The sequence below is a fragment of the Callospermophilus lateralis genome, chromosome 4 (genome assembly GCF_048772815.1).
Source record: "Callospermophilus lateralis isolate mCalLat2 chromosome 4, mCalLat2.hap1, whole genome shotgun sequence".
Lineage (NCBI taxonomy): Eukaryota > Metazoa > Chordata > Mammalia > Rodentia > Sciuridae > Callospermophilus > Callospermophilus lateralis.
In genome coordinates this window covers 123,530,884-123,552,124 of record NC_135308.1, presented here as the reverse complement: position 1 = coordinate 123,552,124, position 21,241 = coordinate 123,530,884, and the positions used below count along the sequence as shown (strand labels likewise).

General features: G+C 34.0%; 1 protein-coding gene across 1 annotated transcript in view; it reads right to left on the bottom strand.

Annotated features, from left to right (window-relative positions):
- The window catches only part of Trhde (thyrotropin releasing hormone degrading enzyme), a 382,015-nt gene that overhangs the window by 135,825 nt on the left and 224,949 nt on the right, over positions 1-21,241 (bottom strand). Inside the window, exon 6 of the mRNA XM_076853121.1 lies at positions 14,587-14,724. Coding sequence (XP_076709236.1) covers positions 14,587-14,724 — 138 coding nt within the window. The remainder of the gene's footprint in view (positions 1-14,586; positions 14,725-21,241) is intronic.

Here is a 21,241-nt window from a genome sequence, read left to right as displayed (position 1 = left end):
GCTCTTGTTCTTTGGCATTTATCTGTGGAAATCTTTTGAGATGTGATATGAAAGTAGATTTTTCTAGAAAGGATTTGTTTTTGTTTCTAGCTGGTGTCTCAAGGCACCTCTAATCCAGGACAACCATTTTAAATTAAATCTTGGCTTGAGGTTTACAGGGTACCAAAGTAGTTTTCTTTTGAGATCCGACGCCAAGTGAGAGTTGCTTGTAGTTGCAAATTTTCAGGAGACATTTTCTTTGGCTCTTCACTTGCTGCAAAAGCTTGGAACAGGCAGTTCCTTCGTGGTCCCCTGAGAATGAAGGAAGGCTTCTTTCTAGGCTATCTAAGTGCTAAGGTGCAGCTCTTGAAGGTCCAGGCTTTATGGGAGGGCTTCCCATTAAACTTCTCACCTTCAGATTTGTCTTCTTTTCCTATCTCTGTGGAATATTGAAAACTGCTCAAATTCTCTTGTTTGGGAAAATGCCCTTAAGACAAAAGCCAGATTCAGTTATTTTGTTTTTGTTTTTGAATGTCTGGTTTTTAAAGGGGATAATATGTTGTATGGAATCATAGTCGAGCCTTCTAATACTGATATAAAAGCAACCAAAAAAAAAAAAAAAAGCTGAAAGACACTCAACAACTGGGTTTCAGTACTGCCAGGAAATCTGAAATAGCATGAATGATAAGGGATGTAGAAAAGATGTAGTCTAGATAATTTTCTCAGTAGGCCATCAAATGGCGTTTAGCCTCCCCTGGAAGAATCCATGAAAATATCTCTGAAAGTGCGTCCAAGAAACATCCTCATCATTTTAAAGGAAATAGCATATTTACCTTCAAAAAAAGCTGCTTGAGCCAAACAGAAAGTGTTTTTTTTTTGTTGTTGTTGTTGTTTGCCTACAATTGTATCTACGTTGTGCAATAACATAATCTGAAATTGAAGTAGAAACATTGATTAAGACTAATGTTTTTGGTTAATAAAAAGGTGAATTGCTCAATACTTTATAAATACAATTATTAATAATAAAAATAGACAGTCTTTGGAACCCCATAAAAAGATTAATAAGAGGAGCTCCTAATGGTAAAATAATTGGGGAGGGATAATCCTTTTGAACTTTAGAAGTAATACTGGTAACCACATGGACTTTTAAAAATGTTTATATAGAATTATATCAATGTAATCTATGTGGTTGATTGAAAATTGCATGTGGTTATGCCTATAAAATCACCCACCAGATGCTAAAACATGACTGATTCACGACTGTTTTACAGGAAAATTTAATTCAGTTCAACCTCTTCCAATCTATTCCATTGTTAAAACTACAGAAGCTGCTTATATTGTGAATATCTTTATTCTGAATTTCTCCAAATACTGTTTTGCAAAAAAAAAAAAAAAGAAGAAGAAGAAGAAGAAGTTTTACGCCTGTCCTCATTTTCCTTCCTTAAACTTCCAATTTACCAACATATCAACCCTTAGTTCCAACTTGCTTTGCTTGTTTATCTTAACTTATCCCTAAACTTTCCTTGCCCTTTCCTAACAACTACAGATTTCCATCATTTTGGAAAATCTCTTCAAAACATTCCAATCTCCCTTGTGTAACTCTGTGCCAGGGGGTATACATTATCTGATTCCTACCTTTTCTTGGGTTTTTACCTTCAATTGCTATTTTTCTCTAATTTTTTTTTTTTTAGAACAATTTGAGATCACAGCCTCCAGACTGAACAACCTCCTACAGGTCACTAAAGCTCATTCCTTTCTGGGTTATAATGTACCTGTCTCCTTGCCCGATGGAATCAGTCATACAGAGGTGCAAGGTGAGCAAAGACAGACATGAAATCCTCTGTGTATACTTCCATTTAAACCAATTCAAATGGTAACTAATTATCAATCATGGCACTGATTAAGTATAGCAGAGGTGAACCATTGCAAAAGTCATTAGAACTGTGCTTTCTGCCTAGGTGAAAAACTAAAAGGGCTGCAGCTGTGAAGGCATTTCAGAAAGCTGCAGAAGCAGAAGCTCACATAGTCAAGTTCTGCAAGCTAAGAGTTACACAGCTCTGGCCCTTAAACTTTTTTTTAATTTATTTTTAGTTGGTGCATTATAATTACATATAAAATTGGAATGCCTTGTGTATATTCATACATGTACATTGCATAATTTGGTCGACTTCATTCCCCAGCATTTTTCTCTCCCACCCCTTCATTCCCTGCTTTTACTCATACCCTGTGATCACCACTTTGGCTTTCACAAAGGCAGCACAGAAAGAGCAGAAGAATAAAGTCAGAGCCAACCTTGCCCCTTCTTATGCATTTCGGCAAAGTAGAATAAAAACTATACCCAAGGGAGGAAATCAAAAGCAGCTATCTAAACCATTTGTTAACAATAAAACAATGTGTCACAGAGGGGCAGGAAGAAGTAACAAGAAAGTTTTAAATGGGAAGAATCCTTTCCTTATACTATTGAGTATCCTGACACCTATCTTCATCAAATACAGACTTTATCATTCAGTTTCATCATGCAAATGCTCAATCAAAGAGGAGCAACTACTGGGGAGAAATACAAATATCCAAAAGAAAGATACCTGTTTTAAAGTATTAAGTAATAAGGTTTGTATGAAAATAAAATTTAAAAAAGCCTTCAAAAGGTGATGAATCAAATATATGCAAAAGAAATCTTGCCTCCATCAGCAAAATGTACAAATTAATAATTTACCAGTAAGTGGTAAAGGAATTTATCACACAAAAAAGTCAATAAAATTATCTCCTCCCACCATGTACATTCTCTTTATGAGGACAAAGATTTTTTTTGAAACATATGTATTAAAATCATCTGTAGTCCAGTATAATAGTGATTTAAATCCAAAGGCAAAAACAACACTCACTGGTAACAAAAGTTGTTTTATGTGGAAATTCTTTTAAGGATTTTTTTCACAGATAATCAGTAGGCCCTTCACTGACAGATGAGAATCATCTTGGAATTTTCCAATTTTACCTAAAAACCAAGTAGTTTGCTTCTTTTACCATTAATACTCTTATATTCATAGCAAAAGAATAAACTGAATGATACAAATATAAATATGTGAATGTAAACTTAATTTCTAATGAATTCTGCATCTGTATTTATATTATTCAACTATCATGTGGAATGAAGTCAAGATTCAGGATGAATATGGGGGGAGCGGTATCCCTCCAATTTAATTTACTAATTTGGGAGTAGATTTTCTATTTTATTTTTAAATAGTGTCAAAGAATGAAGGTTTTATAATCTCAGTTCATATTGAAATGTTTAATTACCTTTAATGTCAAGAAGTTCTTTCTAATATTAACTGTAATTGGAAGTCATTTATCTTACTTTGACCTTGATGTTGACAGAGAAGTGGTGAACAGGCTTATAATGACCATTTATACATTAGAGCCAATTATTAAGTCACCTCTTATCCCTCTGTCCTCCCGAGTGGACATATGTAAGTTCTTTAGCCCTTTCTTTCAGGTTTTATCTCCAACTATTTCAAAAATTAATCTTCTACTCTTCCTCCTTTCTTTCTCTCGTTTGCTTAAGTTTTCTCAGTCTCCTAAGCTTCTTCATGCTTTTTCAATGAGATGATTCTAACCAGTGATTATTACTACCCAGATTTTATAGCCTCCATTTTTATTTGCAAACCAATATACTACTTATTTTAAAATATGGCAGTTTTTATATTCATAGAAAATTCCTTATTTAGTATATGTGTCATAAGATTGTAAGTCTAATCATATTTCCTATTTAAACAATGGCAGAGTAGGCAAATATCCTGGCAGAGTGGACAGAGTGTGATTAGAAAGAATGAGATGTGAATCCCAGCTCCGACACCCAGGATCCTGAACATATCCCTGGGCCTCTGTTTATTCTGACATGAATTGATGATTGCATCATTTATATCTTATAAGAATGGAATGTTAAAGGAGATAATAAGTGGATGTTCAGTGGCAAAACCAACCCTTAAAGAACAATTGATACTATTATTAAATATTATTGCCATTAATATACCTGCTAAAAGTCCAATAAGTTTACAGAAATGATTGCAAGTGCCATAGTTCCTCCCTCCCTCCCTCCCTCCCTCCCTTCCTTCCTTCCTTCCTTCCTTCCTATTTATCTATCTCAGGTAGATAAAGTATGAACAAAATGTGGCAAAGAGACACAAAATCAAAATGGTTATTGAATCCATTCACTTAGTAGTATGTATGCAGCTGGCCATGAGTAGAGAAAGCAAAGGCTGAGACAGATTTGACATCAAATCTGCTTACAAGACTAAGAGCTGGGAAGACTTGCAGAATATGAGGCTGGCTGTGCCTGGCACAGGAGGGTAAAGACAAAGGAGAAGAGCTGGGCTGACAGAAGGGGTCCCTTGAAACCCTGGGTGTCAGACCACCTGTGACAGAAGCCATTAGAACACAGAAAGGTAGGATAATACAATCTTTCCTCCCCCTTCTGTGTGGAATTCACACAGAAGTACATTTCAAACTCCTAATGCTCTTTCAAGGGCCAGCTCTTTTTCCTAATTCCTAGAAAGAGATGGGAGCTTTCCCTCTGAAACACCATCCTGTTTCGCTTTTATTGTTCTAATGTTTGCTTTAATACAGTTTAACAAATACTGAGCACTATGTAAAGGCAGTATAATGGGTACTGCAAATGTATCAGTGAAAAACCTAGATCTAGATCCCTCCTTTTATAAAGCTCACGTTAAATGACGAAAGTGGGAAGCCAAAACCAGAGGAAATATAATATTGGATAATTGTATAATACAGGAGAAGTTAATCAGTGCTTGGCACAAAATAATAAGTAGACCAGAATAAAAGAGCAAGGAAAGGGTGAGGGAGTCCATTCCATTTTGGGTAGGCACTTTAAGAAGATGACATTTAAGTAAAGGTTTCTAGGAGAACAAGTTAGACCCATAACACCATCTGGAGTAGCACCGTTCCATATAGAGGGAGCAGCCAGGTCAAAAGCCCTGGTATAGAAAGGAGTTTGATGGAGTTCAGGGGAAACAAGGGAGCTGGCAGAGCAGGGACACCATCAGGGAGGACAAAGTAATGAGTTCAGAGGAGTGAGGGGCAGAATGAATGTCAGATGTCTCCAGGGCTGGAGATCAGGGAGGCCTGGTGAGTCATTGTAAAGACTTTGCCATTCTTTCTTATTTTGGTGAGCAGTTGATGTAGAGTATTCAGCCAAGGAGCAGCACAACCTCACTGGGTTTTAAAAAGATGACTCTGTGAGCCTCATTAAAATATAAACTTTAGAGGTTGGGGATTAAAGCTTAGTGGCAGAGCACTTGCCTAGCACACACGTAAGGCCCTGGTTGGGTGGGGGGCGGATATATATACATACACACACTTTAGTGAAATAGCATTAGAGGCAGAGAGAACTGTCAAGACACTCCTGAAACACCACATAGTGATTCCAATTTGGACAGTAACTGTGGTGGTGGAGAGAAGAGGTTAGATTCTGGAAATATTGTGACCAGACAAGAATTCCCCACCAACAGGCTAAGAGGATCAAGAGAGGCCTGAGAATTAACTAGAATTTCCATCAACTGAGATAGCTCATATCATTATTTGCCTTGAGATATATTTGTGTGTGACAGGTTTTATAGATAAAGCCCAGATTTGGGCATAGATTTAACATCAAATCCTGTCATGTCTACTTCCCAAATGTCTAACCCTGTAGCAATCACTTAACTACTGAAGTCTCAGTTTACTCCTAAGTAAAACTGGTTTAAAATGCAGACATTTCAAGTACTCCAAAAGGAGTAAATGGTAATAACTGAAAAGCATTTTGTAAAATGCCTTGACCATTGTAATTGTTTAATACATATATATATATGTATGTATGTGTGCATATATATATGTATATAATTTACAGGTATGGTTATAATTAGTATAATTACTATTTTAATTTGATGTGTTTTATGTCTACTATTTGGTTACATTTTTTTGAAGGAAAGTGTAATCATTTTCCCTACAGCAATAAGGTGTCCTGCATACAGAGTGAGCATGTGGTCTGTCCCTGAATTAGCCAGGGCCTGACTAGTGATGCTGTGGATTGAGATGATAGAAACAAATGGATGGCTGGTCTTCTTCCTAAGGATGATAGAAATTTTACATATTTATCTGTTAGTCTTACAAAGATTACCAAGCTTTAGGGGTAGAATATATTGACAGAACATTGCAAGTAGAATTCCCATCACGACCTCCTTTTATAAAACAAACAAACAAAAAAATGTGCGCTCACCATGACCCTTGTGGATTTTTCCCCACTTGCCAATTATTTCCTTTGATGCTACTTAATATTGTTTAATCTCTAAAATATACCAGGCTTGATAGAAGAATTGCTGGAAAGTGTTCTCATTTTTGAAGGACCCTTTTTAAAATGAGGAAGCCATTTTGAAATTTGCTGTCTCTTGAAGCTTGGAGCTAGCCTCTCCACCCTGGTACCATATGCAAATTTAATGAGCATTCACTCACTTTGATCATCCAGGTCATTGGGTCATTGATTCTTATTTCCCCATGAGCTTTTACAGCAAAGAGACATCTCAATTCATCTTTTCCAGTCCTTCCTGTCTGTGGACAGTATTTTCCTGTTTCTATTGCACTTTTAGGATAAAAGCATCATCATTTTCAATCGACTATTCAAATTGAAAACAAATTCATTACTTTACCAGACCTAAATTTTTAAATAAAGTAGTTCTCAGATTTTTCTCTTCACATTCTGAAACTATGTATGTAATTTTAAAAATTTTTTTCTTTTTAATATGCTTTAGGACTGTCAACAATGAACATCACTTGGTATATCTTCAAAGATGTTCAATTCTTAAATTTGAATCCATAAAAATCAGTCTCTGATCTATTGGTTCCTAACCTTTATTTCCCTATAATCTGTTAACTTGTTAAACACTTTATATAAAAAGTTATTAAAAATGTAACAAAATAATATTAATAAAGAATAATAAAAACAGAAATGGAAATAATTAGGATAATTATTAAGAGAAGAATTACAAGAAATGAAGCTAACAAAACATACATGCAACTAGAGTTTGACTATCAGCAGAGGTTAATGTTGACCAATAACAAATCTCCAAAGAGGAGAGCACAAAAGTGGCCAGTAGTTTTTTATGAAGTGTTACTTACAATATTACTATATTTATATCTATATTCTACATTTTACAACTTCAGGCTCTATACATCTTTTCTTTATAGTTCTATCATATCAATGACATCTCTACTACATCTTTAAAAATATTCTAATTATTTTTTTTCCTGATTTTAAATCCTCTTTGGCTCTTCTTGACCCACTGGACAAAATGCAAACTCCACAGTATAAAGGAAAAGGCCTTCAGAGTTCTCACCTGGCTTATCCTTCCATCCTCCCAGCTGGCCTACTACCCCAAACCCTTACTCTTCCATGACTACAGTCAACTTTGATGTTCCACTTAACCATCATTGCATTCCTTTTCTGAGCCCTCTATAGAACAGTTTTCCTGACTAACTGTCCTACAACAGAAGATGAGCTCAGGACCCATGTTGGCCAGTCAGAAAACTCTCTCCCTATGGATATAGGTATTCTATTACCTAATTGATTTCTATGACCTAATTGAAACAAATCATGTTCCTTTGGGGAAAACAAATCATGTCCCTTTGGGGAAAACAAATCATGTCCCTTTGGGGAAACCAATAGATTCTCTTCAGAAAGAGGCCATTTACTTTTTCCCTGAGCTCATTGGGATCAAAAGGTTCAAGATCCTATTAGCCTAAACTAATTTGAGACCATATCTAAAAGTCATCTAGAAATTAAGTCAGATAGTAATAAGGGGGTGCAACAAAATTGATGAATGGTAGATTTCTGGTGATATTACAAAAATATTTAACTGGATCATTCCTAAAGGTAATACTGAACCTCATCAGTTTATCAGTTAGTTAACAAGTTAATTTTTGTTTTTTTGCTTAAGATCCTTTCAGTTAGGTTTCTACATTCAAAATGGAAATATTTCTTGTAAATAATTACGTGTTACTGCACTTATTTATTTGTATGCTGTCTCTCCTTTGTGTCTTTTCATCATATCCCTAGCACTTAGTACACAGTGCCTAGAAAATAAGCAGAGGCTTATCAAATGATTTTGAAACAAATGTGCCAGCCAAGCTTTTTGATCAAATAGAATAGTGATTAAGAATGTTGGCTCTGGGGCTGGGGATGTGGCTCAGGCGGTAGCGCGCTCGCCTGGCATGTGTGTGGCCCGGGTTCGAACCTCAGCACCACATACAAACAAGGATGTTGTGTCCGCCAAGAACTAAAAAATAAGTATTAAAAAAAAAATCTCTCTCTCTCTCTCTCTCTCTCTCTCATCTCTCACTCTCTCTTTAAAAAAATATTTAAAAAAAATTCTCTCTGTCTGTCTCTCTCTCTCTCACCTCTCTCTTTAAAAAGAAAAAAGAAAAAAAAGAATGTTGGCTCTGCAACCAGATCTCCAGAGAAACATACCTGAGTTGACCATAACTCAAATTGTTTATCTTTAGAATGAAAATTGTGGTAATAAGGCTCCATATAAGAAATAAAATAATAAATATAAAATTTTGATACAGTGTCTAACATTCAATAAGTGTTAACCATTATTATTTGTGGCCACAGAATCAACTATATTAGTTCTCTTACATCCCAGGGTGACATAGTGGACCCATCTTACCTGTAAGTTAAATTGATCATTACATATTACCCACATAGTAGCTTTCTGATAGGAAGAGTCTGAGTGAAGCTGAATTGAAGAACTAGACTAAGACACTGAGTATATATTAAGACCTGATACTGAGGTTATCAATAAAAAGCCCCTGAGATTTCAGCTTAAATGTTCTATCTTCATTTTTCCAGTCATACTTCAAGATTAACTTTTATATATATTAGCAGGCAAATGAACCACTATTTTTATCTACATCTTCAGATGTTTGATTTTGTACTATGAAAGGAGTGAATCCAAACAATGAATGCTCATCAAGAAGCCGTGATGCAACAGACACTAGTATGGCAATATGTAAATCAGTGGATGTGTAACTGATGCGATTCTGCAATCTGTATACGGGGTAAAATGGGAGTTCATAACCCACTTGAATCAAAGTGTGAAACATGATATGTCAAGAACTATGTAATGTTTTGAACAACCAACAATAAAAATAAAAAAAAAGAAGTTCAGGAAGCAAAATTATATTATCATATCAATCAATGCTAAAAAGCATTTTACAAAATGTAAATCTCATTTAAGATTTAAATTCTTAAAAAACTTGCAGAAAACCAAGACTAAGAAGGAATGTTTCTCAACTTAAAAGAGCTTCCACAGAAGTAAACAGCTCACAATTTTTTAAAGATAAAAGAATGAATGCTTTGCCCTAAGATGAGGAATGAGGCAAAGATATACTTTTTATCACTCTTTTTCTACATAGTACTGGACATTCTTGTCAGTGCAGTAAGGCCAGAAAAGCAAACTAATGAATTCATGTTGCAAGAAAGAAATAATAGTGTCCCTCTTCACAGATGGCATGATTGACTATATAGAAATTCATAAAGAATCTCTCCAAAACATTAGAATAAGCTGATTCAGCAAGATGGCAAGATATAAGACAAACAATTAGCATCTACCACATTTGTTCTTCACTAGTAATGAACAAGTGGACAACAATATTTAAAATATAATACCATTTATAATTCTTCAAAAATTAAATACTTAGTAAAAATCCAACCAAATAAAAAAAAAAGAAGAAGAAGAAGCCGTGATGAACACGCAGACAGAAAATCAATAAGGATATGAAAGACTTGAACAGCTCCATAACTGACTTGGCCTAATTGGCATTTATAGAACACACCAGCCAATACCAGTTAGAATACATAGTTCTTTTGAAGTGCATACTACCATACCAATTTCTGGGCCATAAAACAAACCTTGATAAATCTTAAGATTCAATTCATACAGTGAATTGCTGACCACAAAACGAATAATAGAAACTTCTCTGAAAAATATTCAATTTGGAAAGTAGATAATACACTAAGAATAACCCATGGGGCAAAGGAAAACATTAAATAGGAAATTACAAAGTATCTTGAATGAATTAAAATGAAAACTCAAAATATTAAACTTCTGAAGATTCCCTAGGCAGTGAATTTAGGAGAAAATTTATAGAATGAATCCCAGCACTAGAATAGAAAAAAAAGAAATCTCACATTAATGACCTCAGCTTGTACCTTAAGAAACCAGAAAAAAAAAAGGGAGAGAAGAACAAGTTAAAATTAAAGTATATAGAAAAAGGAAATAATTATTAGAGGGGAAATCTATAAAATAGAAAACAAGAGAGGAAAAATCAATGACACAAAAACATGCTCTTTGAGAAGATCAATAATATTTATAAATTACTAGCTAGATAAATCAGGAAGAAATGGTATAAGACAAAAACTACAAATAGAATGAAAGAGGTTACATCATTAAAGACTGTATGGCTACTAAAGGGATAATAAGGGAATATACTATGTACAGTTTTATGTCAACAAATTGAACAACTGAAATGAAATGGGTCAAATCCCTAAAATAAGAATAAATTACTTAAGAATAAATTAAGGGCTGGGGGTATAGCTCAGTGGTAGAGCACTTGCCCAGAACATGCAAGGCCCTGCTTCAATTTCCAGTACACTAAATAAAATAAAATAATAATAATAATAACAATAAGAAGAATCTGAAAGACCTACTATACATTAATGAAATTAAACTATTAGTTAAATGGCTTTCATGAAGGAAATTCCTGGTCTACATTGATGTACTGTTAAATTCTACCAAACACTTTTAAAGAGATAAAAGAATTATTTCTAGAGAACTGAAAATGAGATTAGTTCCTGTTGTATGATGTTAGCATTACAGAAATAAAAAGTGAAATACGTTATGTGAAGGAAAACTACACACCAATATTCCTCATGAACAAAAATGAAAACTATCTTAATATGTTTTAGCAAATGGATCCAACAATTTATAAAAAGAATAATACTTTATAGCTAAATGTTATTTGTCTCAGCAACACATGGATTGGCTAATATTCAAAAATCGATCAGTATAATTCACCATGTTAACAAACTAAAACAAAAACAAATATACACACACATACACATAAAATTCTTGATAGATATAGAAATCATTCTGATTAAATTAACATCCATTTCTGATTAGGATGCTTAACAATGTAGGAATAGATATTTTCAACATTATAAAAGAAATTTATAAAAGTTAGTGACATTCATACCAGTTAAAGTACAGGATATATGCTCTCATAACTTTAACATTGTACTAGATGAATAAAAAAATTAATTATTCCCATGTAGTGCAGCAAAAAAAAAAAATCATCAGAAATAGGAACTTAAAAATAATGCTACATGCATTAGGCTAAAACTGTGAAATACTTAGGGACAAATCTAATGTATACATATGTATATATAAAATCAGTAAGTAATATATATGTAAATAATCACTAAAAACTACAATGCTGAAAGAAAATAGAGGATCTAAATGAATGGAGAGATAACTACTATTCATGAGTAAATCAGTATTATTAAGATGTCAGTTCTGCCAGGCATGGTGGCATATGCCTATAATCCCAATGGCAGGAGGATCACTAGCTCAAAGCCTGCCTCATCAACTTAGCAAGACCCTACACAACTTTGTGAAATCCTGTCTCAAAATAGAAAGGAGTGAGGATGTGACTTAATGGTTAAGTGTTTCTGGGTTCAATTCCTGGTACAACAAAAAGGAAAACATAAAGATGTCATTTCCACCAAATTATTTTATAAATACAATTCAGTTCCTGCAATTTCAGTGTAATTTCTATAGAAACTGATAGATTTATTCCATGTGAAAATGTTGTAGACCAAACATAACTGAACAACTTTAGAAGAAAGATAATAAGAAAAAAAGAACACTAACATTACCTTATTTCATAATTCATTATAAAACTACAATAATCAAGACTGTGTGATATTGTAGCCCCAGATAAACAAATATATCAATAGAACAGAATAATAGTCCAGAAATAAACCCACATACCTATAATTCATTGATTCTCAACAAGTATACAAAGGCAATTCGGTAACAAAAGAATATATTTCAAGGGTTAAATCGCTTTCTCAGTATACAAATATTAATTCAACATTTATCCTAGATCTAAAAGTAAACCTTGTACAATAAAACTTAGAGGAGAAGAAAAAAAGAAAAATTTTCATGGCTTTGAATTATACAATGATGATTTAGAATACCAATTAAAGAAATATGATATAGGGTTTCATGAAAACTAAAACCTTTTACTTCTAGAAAGATATTGTTATAAAAATAAAGGAAGATTACAAATTGAGAAAAAAATTGCAAATCATAAAGCTACAGATAAAGGACATGCACTCAGAATATATAAAGAATAGTTAAAACTCAATACAAAATAACTAAATTCTTTTTAAAAATGGTAAAGGATTCAAACTGATGTTTTATTATACACAAATAAAAAAGTTTAATAGTTTTTCTCATGGTAAATATGTAATTCTGACCACAATGAGATAACACTAGATCATCTAAAATTGAAAGACTCAATTATACCCAGTTGCTATAGATGAGGATATGGAGAAACCGGACTGTGATTCACTTTTAGTTAGAATATGTGATAGTAACTTTTTAACACTACCTTGGAAAACAGTTCAGCAATGTCTTCAAAAATTAAACATATCCATCAGATGATCTGGATGTCTTACTTGTAAGTATTTATCAACAGCAAATAAAAGCAAAGGCACATAAAAGCACTTATACATGTTCACAGAAGTAACACGTGCAATAGCCAAAAACTGGAACAACTCAAATGTCTAAGTGAATAAATAAACAAAATGTTTTATACCTATATATTCTACAACATGCATGTATCTTGAAATAATCATGCTTAGTGAAAATAGGAAAATAAAAAAGAATAAACATTTTATGACTTCATTTATATAAAGTTTGAGAAAATGACAACCAATTATAGTAAAAAAGATTAAAGGAGGAGAGACAGGAGGAAGGATTAAAAAGGGCAAGAGAAAAACATTTCATAGTGGTGGACATGTGTCTAACTTGATTGTGGAGGTATTTTCTCTGTGTAAACATGTCCAAAAATAGCATATTGTACCTTTTAAACATATGCAGGCTATTTTATTTAAATTAGACTCTGACAAGCCTGTTTAGAAAAATAAATTTTTTTATTAAGAAGTCTAAATTGAAAATGGATGGGTGGGCACAGTAGCTCACATTTGTAATCCCAGCAGCTGGGGAGGCTGAAGCAGGAAGAACACAAGTTCAGCAACAGCGAGGTGCTAAGCAACTCAGTGAGACTCTGTCTCTAAGTGAAATATAAAAAAGGGCTTGAGGTGTGGCTCAGTGTTTAAATGCCCCTGAGTTCAATCTCTCGTACTCAAAAAAGAAAATGGGTGAATTCTAGAATCACTTGGTAACATACACTAAGAACTATATTTCCAGTGGTATTAACCTAAAATTATTCTCAAATATACATTTTTATACAATGTGAAAAATACCCTCTTTGAACTAATGCAATGATCCATGACTTAAAAGGATATATTCTAACAATACAATTTGTATATTATAACCTATATCACTAATGAATAATCATTGAGACAGTCATTATTAGAGTACAAAATCAAATATCCAAATCACCATACTAAGGACTTTTGTAAATTATTGTTCTACCTCTAGTTATCAAATGCAAACATATTTTATACAAAAAAAATAGTAATTTTTTCAAAAACCTTAAAACATTATTGAATCAATAAAAGAATATTGCAAATTCCAATAGATGCAGTCTACACTAAAGATGACAGCATATTTTAGCTGTATTTTAACTATTAAGTAGCTAGAAAGAGATGCACATCCTCATCTTAAAATTAGAATATCAGGGATAGACATATGAGGGGAAATCCTAATCAAAGTAATAGTGGTAAAAAATATAGAGTGCCTTAATTTTACATCTAGTTAATGGTCCAAATTTCATTTCAGGCATTCTAAGTCTAGTCTTCAAAAGTTAATTTATTACACAATATTATTCAGGAATCAAGCTTAATTCCCAAAATATCCCTTAAGTAATATGTATGCAATGCACGAGTCTTGGCACTGCCTATATCCATTTGCATCACCTAATCAAAATAAATAAGTATTTAAGGGGCATTGATGAACGGTATGTTGTCACTAGACAGGTCAATTCTCTTATTAATAATAATAAAAACTGACATTTACATAAAACCATTTGTACAGCAATTTTCATACTCAGTCTCCATATATTTAGGCATTAATACTACCAATATTTCTGTGCATTATTTGGCAAACATTCTTCTCCATTTTCCTAATTTATCAAGGAAAGCCCTAACTCATAAAATGACACGGACCTAGTGACTCTGTGTTTACTAAATCACAATCCATTTCTATCTGCAAGGAAGAAGAAAAAATATATAATACATCTAGCATGAAATAGTTTGGCTACCCAACTAATGAAATATCCAATTGGCACCTGGGTCTTATCTATTCCCACCTTTTTATATGCGATCCAGTCAAACACCCTGTCAATATCTGTTGCCCGTAGCACTTCCTGGGATACAGGATGGGAACTGGCCAAACCATCAAGCAGCATCACTTCATGCAGAACATCTGTCAGAAACCTCTGTTTTTCCTGCAATACAGTAGATGGAACAATATCATAGGTGATTCATGTTTATGACAGACTAAGAGACAACATGGACAGAGTGTGTCATTTAATTGATGATGCTCATCAGTCTTACATGGTAAGACTCAAATCTAAAAGGAACTCAGTAAATAAAACACTGCCCTTAAGGTACTTTAAAACAAAGGTGGATGATTTGAGCAAAACATGAAATAAAATCAATGGACTACGATATGCCCTTAAGAGACAGAAACAGTGGACTGGGAATTTATCAGTGGTTAAAGCAAATCTGGAGAGTGCACACATATGAAAATGATATGATGCAGGCTTTTTGTGCATTCTACTGGGTCAAGATTATAATTCCAGCCATAAATAACCTTCTTAGGTAAGTTCAATATAAAAACACATTTTGCCATTTAGATCATTTATTTCTAGTCCCATCAGAACAAACAGCTCATTCTCTACCTACTACTCACTCCCACTACACACATTGGTCTCTGAAAGAAATTCAGGAGACCACATGATAAAAGGCACTATTGACATCAAAGTATAATACCTGTTAATGTATATGTGAATTCAGAAATAATGGACATAAAGTGGAAATCAATAAGTATCAATAATCCATCATGATGAAGCAGTGAAAACAGACAAAATCGTAAGACTTCTATTCTCTGCAACTTGACCTATTAGTATTTGCTCTAATAAAATCAAATTTTTATGTGAGAAATAAACTGTAAAGAGAAGATACCTCTTTGTTGTTTTTGTTTTAAGAAAGTTGGCTTTAAAGAAATACCTTGAGTTTTGTTAATAAATATGCTGGCTCCATTAGTCTTCCTGGCCTCCCGCCTTCATTGATGGAGGAGGGAAAGGAAAAAGAAGTTGCAGGAGATAATAAGGGCTAAATAGCCCCTAGATAGTTGGGACCTGAGGAGTATCATTACAGAGATTAAAGACTCCAGTGCTTAAATTGCTGGACCTAATTCTGAACTGACTCCTGAAGCCTCCTAGTTTTGAGATAGCAGATAAACAGCATGTTATTTAGGAGTGAGTTGTAATTTCAAGCTGAGAGTACACCAATCCTGAACTTAAAGAAGTGGAAGCAGAGGATGAATAGGTTAAGGAAAGAACAGTTAGTCTGGCTCAAAAGAAGCATTTTTTGTTCATCTTTACTTGCTCAATGATTTAGTATTTTTAAGTAATAATTTAATTAATTAGCCAACTCTCTTCTGAAAGGCTTATTTTCTAGTAGCTCAGATTTTTAATTTTCTATGGCCCATCTATCTAATTTTTTTCAGTCTTCTTTTGTTCTAAGAATTTCTCAGCAATAGTCTATGCTCCTTCATAGAGTTGATAATGACAGAACCAAACCAAATTCTGAGACCCAGAGGGCTGTTCCAGACCCCAGGAGGCCACAGTGACAAGGTCAAGCTTAGCCTGAGTTAAGTGACAAACATGACACGGCATGTATGGATTTCTTCTTGAATTATTTCCTCACTCCAGACAAATTAAGGAAAGAAGAATTGGACCCAATGATTTAAATTTTTTAAATTACCATGATTGATGTATACAATGTTTATTTTAAGTCCCATAAAAAGCAACATTAAGATCTTATACAAACAGCCTGGACTTAGCCAATAAGGGAAAAACATGTAACAATTCCAAAATGAAAATTCAAATGTTATTTTTAAGTGGTTGTCCAATCCAGTTACTCATTCAATTTTAAAATACATCTTAAAAATATCTCTTATTAGAATTAGAAGGAAAATCATGAAATGGGTAATGATACTTCAACTTGACCAATGAATACTTTGGTTTCTAAAGTACCAATTAAAGGTGTGATTCCATTCTAAAGTTAAAATAATATTCAGCTCTTCAAATAGTAATTGCCTGATCCATGTCACTCAAATTTCTAATCTAAAACCAAATGCAAAATGATGCTTTATTGGAATCTTAGTTTTTAATATTTAGCAACAATAATTACATGTTGACCAATATTAAAACTTAATAAGTATATCTTTGATTTGCTATGGATATGAGTTTTAAGTGGTATAAAATAAATGACTATATGATCTTAAAGATGAAATCTAAACTAAATTTCAAAGAGAAAACTTGTTAAAGGAGATACAAATTATATATAAACTATTGTTTCATGCTTCTTTCTGGGTAAAACAAACCTTTGCCTAGTTAATAGAATTTCTTTTCTTTTTTTTCATTTTCGTTGTGCCGTCTACGATCTTTAGTTAATAGAATTTCAATAAACAGATTTTAGCTTTAGTAGGGTTAAGTCATTAGTAAAACATACATCTTCTACCTTGCTGGGAAGAAATGGTAGTGCATAATAGAGAAAAAGGCTAACATGCATAAAGAGTTTGGCGGGGCAGAGGGACTGGAAGCACTCACAAAGCATAGAAGACAGAATACTTAAATTGAGAAGGAAAAAAAGAAAATTCTAGCCAGAGGCAAGCCCAATTTAACAGAACTACAAAGAGCTTCCAGGAGTAAAGGTACTAATTTTTTTATAAAAACCTGCTTCACTATAAAATAAGAGATGATCTTAGCTTGTCAGTCCTGGGCTACAAACCTCATCATCATCAAAATCAAGCAGTGCAAAAACTACCAAGTATTGATTAATTACCTACTGTTTATCAGGAACTTTAAGAGTCTAAAAATGAAGGAAAGAAATCCTAGCTCCAATGTTAGAGAAGAGATAAAACAAAACAGTTGGCCACAGAGAGTGAAATAATAGTTTTCTCACACGGACTAGAAGTGCTAAAGGGATTTTCAGAAACACAATACTATAAAATAGAATTATTTATGGACAGTTTATTGGAAGAGGTAGAATTTGATCTGACCCTTGAAGGAACTTTGAAGTTTAGTGTGTGGTATGGTGTGCGTGTGTGTGTGTATATTTTCACTTTTTATTAGTTCCTTTTAATTATACATAATATTAAGGTTCTTTGCAACAGAATTAGACAAGCATGGAATAAAATTTGCTCTAATTCACTCCTCAGTACTTCCTTTTCCTCTTCCATTCACCCTCCCCCATCCCCCTTCCTCTAATATACTGATCTTTCTGCTATTTATTTATAGTATTTTTTTTTAAATTAGTGCCTTGTGGATATACATGAAAGTGGGATTCACTGTGGTATATTCACATATGTACATAGGAAAGTTTGGTGAAATTCATTTCACCATTCTTCTCTTTTCTTATCATTCCTCCCTCCCTCTCAATCCCCTTCCTCCTGCACTGACCTCTCTTCTATTTCATGGAATCCTACCCCCTATCACCTTTACTTTTTTTTTCCTTCCTTTTTGGTCTAGCTTCCACATATCAAAGAAAATATTTAACCTTTGACTTTTGGGGACTGGCTTATTTCACTTAGCCTGATGGTCACAAGTTCTATCCATTTATTGGCAAATGCCATAATTTCATTCTTTATTGCTGAGTAAAACTCCATTGTGTGTGTATATCACATTTTCTTTTTCCATTCATCTGTAGAGTAATACCTAGTCTGGTTCCATAGCTTGGCTACTGTGAATTGTGCTGCTAACAACACTGATGTGACTGTATCCCTTAGCATGCTGGTTTTAGATCTTTTGGGTATACATTGAGGAGTGGAATTACTGGGTTATAAGGTGGTTCAATTCCTCATTTTTTCAGGAATCTCCATAGTGTTTTACAGAGTGTTGGCACCAATAATGTATGAATGCACTTTTTCCCCCACATCCTTGCCAACATTTATTATTGCATTCTTGATATTGCCATCTGTCTCTTAACTCCAAATTTTAAGGTCATCCTGATCAGTGATCTACCACTTTCAAAAATTAGCACAATAAAACAAAATAAATAACCTCAAAATCTGTTTGAAAGAGATCCAGCTAGGCATGGTGGCACGTGCCTGTAATACCAGCAAATCTGGAGGCTGAGAGAAGAGGATCACAAATTCCAGGCCAGGCTCAGAGAGACCTTGTCTCAAAATTAAAATAATAAGGACAAAAGGGGTTGTAGCTCAGTGGTAAAGTGCTCTGGATTCAATAACCAATATTAAGACCAGTAATAATAATAATAACAACAACAACAACAAAATAAATAAAAGTAGTTCAATGTTAACAGTAACCTACCACCTTAACATACACACAGGATAGTGTTGTTTCATATGTGTTTTTATTTACCTACTTATAATAATATCAAATGTATCAGTTTGTTTTCAACTTTTTTCAAAAAAATACTGCATTTGCATTTTTGGAGAAATGCTTAAAGGCATTTTGGAAAAATAAAGAAAATGAGAGTAAGTATGCAGAGTTGATAATGAACATCATAAAGCCATTATTTCATTTACTCATTTTATATATAAGATATATAATAATTATCATATTATAATATATAATATGATAATAACATATTTATGGTGAACATTCAACAACTAGTGTGTATGTATATATATATATATATATAAAATTCGTGTTGTATTACAGATATGGTGCTACACAGGGGAATAAATATATGACTACAACCTAGTTCGTAACCTTAAAGATCTCAAGAATAGAAGATAAAGACTGATAAATAGCAAACTGTATTAGAATATGATGGATGCTACAAAACACAGAGGAGGAAATGATTAATTAGTTCAGAAAGGCTTCACAGAGGAGGTGACATTAAAGTGAACTATTGAAGGATGAGGGTTTACTCAGATGAATGGAGGAAGCAGCTATAAAAGGGCACATCCAAGACACAGGAAACATGCAAAAACAGCTACTCTGTTTGAATCCTCAATTATCAGGTTGAAGAGCTTGGTCTTAATAAATGGGCAGTAGCAAGCATAATGACATAATGAAAGTAGTATCTTAGGAAAATTGTCTTATCTGTGTTGTACAGGATGGCTTGATGTATGCAGAGCCAGGAGACAGGAAGTGACTATTGTACTGAGGGATTATGGTGTTGGTGTATTAAAATAAGGTGTTGCTGAACGACAGTTGAATCTGAGAGATCAACAAGTCTATGCTTTTTGTCTTGGTCCCTTGGCTTCATGGGGAAGAAATACTGAGAAATAACTATATGGCTTTTAGAGTTGATGGAATTTTAAATTTAAAAGGTGGGGAAATATTGACAGAAAATGGGGGAGTGGAAAAGGTGTGATTTGGCAGACAAGCTAAAAAATTAGTTTTAGACATGCTGCAAGGAAAGTGACAGCAAATGTGCAAAAACGGATGTGCTATGGACAACTGGAAGTAAAAGCTTGGGTTTAAGGTAAGAGACAAGTTTTAAACCTCCTTTGGCAATGCATAAGAGTTTGTATGGAAATATAAATGAAGTCTCAGAAGGAGACTTCTTAAAAATCATGTTTATAATTTTGGCATTTCATATATCAGCATATATCAGTACATGTGAAGGAAGTTAAGCATTCTTATCACATCATTACATAAATCTGAGAAGTTATATTCCCTGATGTCTCATGATGGCTTCTGCCTGAAGCAATTCATCTGAGGGGTTAAAAGATGAGGAGTATGGATAGAAATGTGGACATGTTCCTATAGGAAGGCTGACTGATTTCAATGAATAGCAATACCAGGCAGATATTTTGTGTCATCAGAAAAGAAAGACAAAAATAAGTCAGAGAGTAATGTGATCAAGATCAAAGACAGATACATCAAACCAGAGACAAGGAGGATGAGAGCCAAGACTGAACCAATTCAAGTAATGGTGAAGTCTTCCCGGGCATGGAGAAAGTCGGAAAAATATCCCAAGGCGGACCTGGGTTACATCAGAGCAGTCACAGGACTCAGTTAATTTTCTAGGAGGATAGATCTGAACATAAACAGCCCTTCTGGTATTCCTAGGAGACAAGACAGGCACACCGCTGCAACACTGATGAAACATCCCTTGACTGGAAGAAACATACCTGCCACTCACTAGAAGATGACCTTGAGCAAGGTCATCTGAGACCTCAGCACCCTCATTTGTAAACATATGTGGTTGTGAAGATTAAATAAGTGGATTAGTTCTGCATACAGTTATTAAGCTCCTGCTATGTCCCAGATGACATGCCTAGTTCTGAGGACAGAGAGATACAGGCAAGGGTCCTACATTCCAAGACTTCAGAACTGGAGAAGGAGAGACAAAGATGAAAGCAAATATTAAAACATGAGCTGCTATATATAAAAAGAGAAGCACGTTCTGGATATAGTGTGACTACACCCAGAGGGCTATGATTTGTTCTGCCTGAGGGAGGGCAGGAAAAGCTTTTGAGGTGATAGTTTAAATTGAATTTTAAGGTTGATTTGAGGTTTTGAGAAAGAAACGGCAGAAAAGGACATTTTGGACAGAGGGGGAAAAGTGGGAAATGTCGTGGAGACCTTTCAGCATGGTTTCTTAGGGGGCCTACAGAGTTCTGTGTGGCAAAAAGCAGAGAATGAATTACTAGTGATGATCACAGAGGGAGACAGACAAGAACAAAAGCATCAAAGACTGATGACAAGTTAAGAAGCTGGAGTGAGGAAATGAGATCATCAGACCTGCACTTGGAGA